This window comes from Oratosquilla oratoria, chromosome 18 (genome assembly GCF_046742065.1).
Source record: "Oratosquilla oratoria isolate Oo_2021 chromosome 18, ASM4674206v1, whole genome shotgun sequence".
Taxonomy (NCBI): Eukaryota; Metazoa; Arthropoda; class Malacostraca; order Stomatopoda; family Squillidae; genus Oratosquilla; species Oratosquilla oratoria.
Window position 1 is genome coordinate 15356967 of NC_134794.1, and position 7500 is coordinate 15364466.

Consider the following 7500-nt stretch of genomic DNA (forward strand, 5'->3'; position numbering starts at 1 on the left):
AGGGCGTGTCCTTGTACATGGATACGAAAAGAATACCTCTTCCCAGAGTTTCATGAATACAAAGAACATGCACGGATTATACATATACGTTATAAACATATCTCTTTTTTTCCCAGGCAGGTCTAGGCTGGGTCACGAAGCAAACGGACTCCGCGCCGCCTTGGCGACGGAAAGTGTCGGATTTCCTTAAGATTACGTCAGGCGCCAACCTGGTGAGACCCTCGAAGAGAGAGAAAGAGAGAAAGAGAGAGCGAGAGAGAGAGAGAGAGAGAGAGAGAGAGAGAGAGAGAGAGAGAGAGAGAGAGAGAGAGAGAGAGAGAGAGAGAGAGAGAGAGAGAGAGAGAGAGAGAGAGCGTTTGTATGTATCAGACATCTCTATTGTGTAGTTTGCTCCTACGCGTTGTCCTGCACACCATACCAATAACTCCTTGAGTTGTGATCTACAAAATAGATAAATTTAGAATAGGAATCCATGAACTAGAAGGAATGAGAGGATAGCCGAGGAATAGAAGTAATTGATTAAATAGTTAACAAATCTAATAACAGCAGCAATGATTTATGATAATGATACAGATAATAATAAAAATAACAAAAATAATAATGATGATAATAATAATAGTAATAATAATAATAATAATAATAATAATAATACATACATACATATACCAAGGCTTTTTCCCCCTTTCAAGGGAGGTAGCCAAAAAGGGAAAGGCATAAAAACACTCCCACCCATTTCATCCCTAAATACACTCCACACCCCTCCCACCCTCCCTCTCATCTGAGCACCTCCTGAATGACGGGTCATCCCTGCACCTTGCCCACTCCCCTGGATCAGAAGCAGTGTCGCAAGACACAGCACATCCACAGCAAGGCCGCTTCATTTAATCGGCGATCCCCCCTCTCCGTCCCCCCTTGCATATAAGGAGAGGACAGGGAGAAATCCCTTTGGGCTGCGTCAAATTTTGCTCACACATACTACCTCACCCCCCACCCCCCCGCCCATTCCTCCTCATGCAATCACAACATCATCCATATACAACCACTCTCCACTCACCTCTGTCTTCCGTCCTCTCCCTTCCTTCCTCAACAGACATTCCCCTCTTCCCCAAAGCCCCCTTCACCCCATCCATCCACCTCATCCTAGGACGTCCCCTCATCTTCACTCCCTCCACATCTGCCTTCCATACCTCTTTTACTAGTCTTTCTTCACTCATTCTTTCCATGTGTCCAAACCATCCTAATATTCTTTCATCAACCCTATCTCCCAGCTCCTTTTTCACCCCTGTTCTCCTCCTCACCTCCTCATTTCTCACTCTATCTAGCCTAGTAACCCCCACCATACTTCTCAGACACCTCATCTCAAACACATTCAAACTCCTTCTCTCTTCTTCTTTTATGTTCCACGTTTCTGCCCCATACAGTGCTGTTGGCACAATCACTCCTTCATACAGTCTCCTAATAATAATAATAATAATAATAATAATAGTAATAATAATAATAACAATACTACTAATAATAAAAACAATGATAATAGCAATAATAATAATAATGATAATAATTATGACAATAATAATAACAGATGATAATAAAAAAATATATATAATGATAACACTAACGAAAAATAACAATTCCAACAGCAATGATAAAGCAAATACCAATTCGACAGTCATAAGCCCAAGATTACAAAAATGGTGAAACGAGTCTTCTCCTATTTTCCTTCAAAACATAAATAGAACGACACATCCGTTCCTTTGGTCACGTGATCTCGACCTTCTTTACACCCGACAAATGGTCGCCGCCTCGTCGTCTTTCTTTCCCTCTGCCTACGCAATAGTATCTCCTTCCACCCCCACCCCCACCCCCACAAAAAAAACTCTCTTAACTTTCTCATTTCTCCCTTTACATTAAACACTTCCCTTTAAAAATAATAAAGTTAATGAATACATTAATTAATAAATAGAATTAATAAGTATATAAATAATATTAAAAATAATAAGAGTACTTATAATAATAATAACAACAATAATAATAATAATAATAATAATAATAATGATAATAATAATAATAATAATAATAATAATAATAATAATAGTAATAATAGCAATAATAATAATGATAATAACAACAACAACAACAATAATAATAATAATAATAATAACAATAATAATAATAATAATAATAATAACAATAATATAATAATAATAATAATAATAATAATAATGATAATAATAATAATAATAATAATAATAATAATAATAATAGCAATAATAATACTGATAATAACAACAATAATCATATAGTAATAATAATAATAATAATAATAATAATAATGATAATAATAATAATAATAATATTAATAATAATAATAATAATAATAATAATAGCAATAATAATAATGATAATAACAACAATAATAATAATAATAATAATAATAATAATAATAATGATAATAATAATGATAAAAATAATTACATATTATTATTATTATTATAACTATTATTATTATCATTATCATTATCATCATTATCATTATTATTATTATCATTATCATTATCATCATTATCATTATTATTACTATTATTATCATTATCATCATCATCATCATCATCAATCATTATTATTATTATTATTATTATTATTATTATTATTATTATTATTATTATTATTATTATTATTATTATTATTATTACTATTATTATAATTATTATAATTATTGTAATCAATTATTATTATCAATTATTATCAATTATTATTATTATTATTATTATTATTATTATTATTAATAGTATTGTTATTATTATCATTATTATTATTAATATAATTATTATCATTATTATTATAAGAGGGAGGGAAGAGGGTGGAGGTGAGTGTAGTATGTTGGGTAAGGAATGGGTGGGAGTGGTTTTTATGCTTTTGTTTTTTGGCTACCTTCCTTATAAGAAAGAAAACGCCCTTGGTGTATGTATGTAATAATAATAATTATATAAATGACAATACCAGTGATAATACTATTAATAATAATAAAAATTATAATGATAACAACAAACAACAGCAATAACGACAATAATTGACAATAATAACAATAACAATCCAACTTTTCAACTCGGCATCCAACTTCTCTCGGAGGCATTGTTCCATACCTCGCTATCTATTTTTGCCTTCTTTTTATTTAAATTCCAAAACAAGTTCGAGATTCGGCGCCGCGCTCGAGTCCCTGACGAGGAAGGCCAAACTTTGGGTCGACCACGGAGGCGATAATTTACTTGTGGGAGTAGTTCGAGGAACTTTGTTTTTTTGGGGGGGAAATATCGGTCGACAAGGGACCTGTGCCCCTGTGTGTGTTTGTGCGTGTGTGTCTCACAATTATGATATCAATAGTCGTGGGGCCCTGGCGTTCTCTATGATGTCACCCACAAGCAAGAGTGTCATTATATGCTTTGTAGATGTGATATTTAAAAGTTGGACAATGTAAAAGGAGGTAAGTTAAATTGATAAAGATAATTATTCAATCTTCTAGTCAGGAAATAGACGAATGAAACATTATAACTGAATGAATAAATAAGATATTTGATAAATCAATTAGTTAACAATAAATGGATTATTACATGAGTAAATGAATAGATAAAGAAGTATATACACGCGCGCGCGCGCACCACCCCCCACACACACACACACACACACACACACACACACACACACACACACACACACACACACACACACACACACATATATATATATATATATATATATAAACACACATATATATATATATATATATATATATATATATATACATATACACACACACACACACACACACACACACACACACACATATCTATATATATATATATGTGTGTGTGTGTGTGTGTGTGTGTGTGTGTGTGTGTGTGTGTGTGTGTGTGTGTGTGTGTGTGTGTGTGTGTGTGTGTGTGTGTGTGCGTGTGGAATTAGTAAATAGATCAACAAATGAATGAATAAACAAAAATTAAAATCCCCTTAGCTTTGGGCTTCGGACGGTAATTAACATCACCTTTGTAATCTATTCATTCAATATATTCCAAGAAAACTATTTTCAATAACAAATCAACACAAGTAAATAATTACAGTGTCAGTAATGAATTTCTAAATTTATTAAATCCGTATGTCATTACTCATCGCTTCTTTTCGAACGATAATTATTTTTCCTTGTTTCCAAGAGATCTACTCAATCTCAAATAATCATTCATAACAGGAAATCGTCTGGAACAGATAACATCGTCTACAACTACAGGATGTGTAGAGACTGGGGGGCCCTCCACAACGCTCTGTATCCTGTAGGAAGGCTTCCTGTAGCCCCCAAAGGGCCCCCCATATCGTAAAGTCCCCCCCCCCCAACACCCACCAGGGCCCCACTTAGCAAGGGGCCCTGTATCAGGGGCCCCAGACGAGACTTACTAAAGCCTCGCCTGCTCGCTACTCCCAAGGCTGATGTTAACAGAGGAGGATTCATCAATAATGCAATCAGGTCCCCCCACCTCTCTTCTCCCCTCCCCACCCCCCTCCGATGGAGGGCAGGTGGTGATGGGGGGGTGGGGGAGGGGGGTGCTCACTTAATCTCATTTGTAACGGCTCAGTGCCTTAGCGATTCGTATTGGTGTAGCTAATTAGCAAGTGATTTGCATTCGACGGCCAAAGGACGTAGGGGCTAAGCCTCGGTCAGATGTCGTGACCTGGCCCATAGGTCGATGTGGAGTGTTTGTTTGTGGGTACATTTGACGCATTAAACCACAAGAAAAGAAATATATATTTATTACCACCTTTTATGAGATGCGTTTGTTTTATGGAAACCCTCAGGATCTTTCAAGACTTTTGTTCTTGGCTAATTTAACCCTCACTGCCCGTACCCCTTGATTATCTAAAAAAAAAAAAAAAAAAAAAAAAAAAAAAAAACGTACCCCTATCCAATGTAAATACAATGCAAACAGATTAGTGATACAAACTTTGCTGAGAAATAATTAGATATATTCAATTACTGAACAAAGGTGTTTTTTTTTATTATTTCAAATTAGAAATGTCAATTAGTAGGACACAATGAATGCACATTATGCTTTCTCATGGTAAATATACAGTACCACTGCACTGAGGCTATCATGTCTCGTACCCCCAGGTTTAAGGTTTCGTACCTCATGGGGGTACGAATACCCCAGGTTAAGAGCCACTGGCTTAAAGGGATGTCAGTGCTATCCAGGTGGTAAATCTGGGCATAGATCCCTGTTTCCTAACTCTGGGGACGCCAAGCGTTTTTCCGGGGGTCGCCAAGACATCTTGTATAGCTAATTTTGTTGTTGTTGCAAAATGATATGAATTCAATACAATAACCACATATACAAATACATTACTGGGGTCGCGGTCATATTATGAGGATCATATTGGGGGTCGCCTGATACAAAGGCTAGGAAACAATACCACATATGGATCAAACTCTTTGATCTCCTGACTCACCTTAAAGAATCTATTCTGGCCATCGACAAAGGGCCTCTTAACCTTGGGAATGTCACTCTACGGCCCTGTTCACACTACACAGAGGTTTGAACCAAGGAAAAAACTGTGCGGTTGTGTCTGAACGCCTCCACTGACTTACATTGTAATTGAACCGTCGCGGTTGGAACTGCTAGTGTGAACGGGGCCTACCTCTGAGGGTACATTTGACCCATTCTAGTGAATAAAATCACTCGGGGGATAGCCAGAATAAATACATTCTGCCTCAGTGACACAAGACACAAGAGACTGAAGATAACTGTACATGACAGCTGATCTCTTTGCTCATTAAAAGTCACACAATGATGAATAGAATAGCCTAGCGAAAGGAAGAACCAGGGGGAAGGGACCGTGATGTACGGAAGGGGTTGCAAGAAAACAAACAAACAAACAAATAAAATTAGGAAACTTGTACTTACCCTCGTCTTGTTGGTTTGTTTTAAGCCAAAGGCAGGTTGGCTTCGGTTACTCTGTAACGAATAAATGAATAAATGAATAAGGCTTGACAAGTAGATAAATGAATTATGTACACAATGTTAGGTACAACAATGCTAATGATAACAATATATCATAATGATAAATTGTCATGACAAAAGACCATTAGTTCCATAAAGATATCAGATTTAGAAATAGATAAATAAATGAATAGATATCTAATTAAGTAATTGAATAAATACGAACATAAATAAGTAAATAAATAAGTAAATACATGAATGAATAAATAAATGAATAAACAAATAACTAAATAATTAGAGAAATAGATATGAATCATATGAACAATAATAACAAATAATAACAAATACAATAATAACAAATAATAGAAAATACAATCATAACAAATACAATAATAACAAATAATAAAATACAATAATAAAAAATAATAGAAAATAACAATAATAACAAATGAAATCATGAATGAATAAATACATAGATAAGTGCATATACAAACAAACAAACAAACAAACAAAAGAAGAAATAAATATAAAAAATAATCGAGTAATTAGATAAGTAGATAAAGAACCATAACTACATACTAACCTAATGGCTATATCCCCCTTACAAGGGAGGTAGCCAAACACAAAGGCATAAAATCCACTCCCACCCATTCCATCCCCCACATACTCCACTCCCATTCACACCCTTCCTTCCTCTTTTCTTGGCTCCTCCTGGATGACGGGTCATCCCTGCATCTCACCCACTGCTCTGGATCAGAAGCAGTGTAGCAAGACACAGCACATCCCTCCCCTCTCCGTCCCCTCTCCGTCCCCTAATGCAGAAAATGAGAAGACGGGGAGAAATCCCTTCGGGCTGCGTCAAAATCTTAATGACACACGACCTCACTCCCCCCATCCCCCACCCACTCCCTTCCATGCATCACAAAATCATCCATACACAACCATTCTCTGGAGTATTGGCTGCATGTTATTGTGGGGTTAACAGCTGCTCAGTAGCATGCAGCTGATACTTTAGGGGCTATATGGGGAGCCCCTACGGACCAGAGGCACACGTCATTTTGTCTGTGGTAGAGAAAATATCTATTCATAGAGAAAGTATAGTACTCTTTTATACTGCGATTGTCCCTCCGTTATGCTGCCCCCAACTTCTTGTTACTGTCCTGTACCATTTCTCTGAATATTCATTTACATTTTTCGTCGAAGACTGTGGTGGGGGAAAAGAATACTGCCACCAAGTTTTCCCACTTGAGTCGTAAAAGGCGACAAAAACGGGACGGGGTTAGGATTAGGTATCCTCTTTTTGTAGCCCCAAATGGGACATTTCTAATTTCTTAAAAAAAAGAAAAGAAAATAAAAAATAAAAAATAAATAAAAAAAAAAAAAAAAAAATAAATATATATATATATATATATATATATATATATATATATATATATATATATATATATATATATATATAACTAAAGATACACACATACAGGTCAGTGAACAGACTGTTGTTCATGTTATAGTTTTTAGCGCT

At 35.3% G+C, this 7500-nt stretch overlaps 1 protein-coding gene across 3 annotated transcripts in view; it reads right to left on the bottom strand.

Moving 5' to 3' along the window:
• Positions 1-7500, bottom strand: part of LOC143035072 (ras-GEF domain-containing family member 1B-like) — a 333289-nt gene that overhangs the window by 145247 nt on the left and 180542 nt on the right. For all 3 annotated transcript variants that reach the window (XM_076201577.1, XM_076201570.1, XM_076201571.1), the window contains one exon: positions 5943-5993. In XM_076201577.1, the coding sequence (XP_076057692.1) occupies positions 5943-5993 (51 nt within the window). The remainder of the gene's footprint in view (positions 1-5942; positions 5994-7500) is intronic.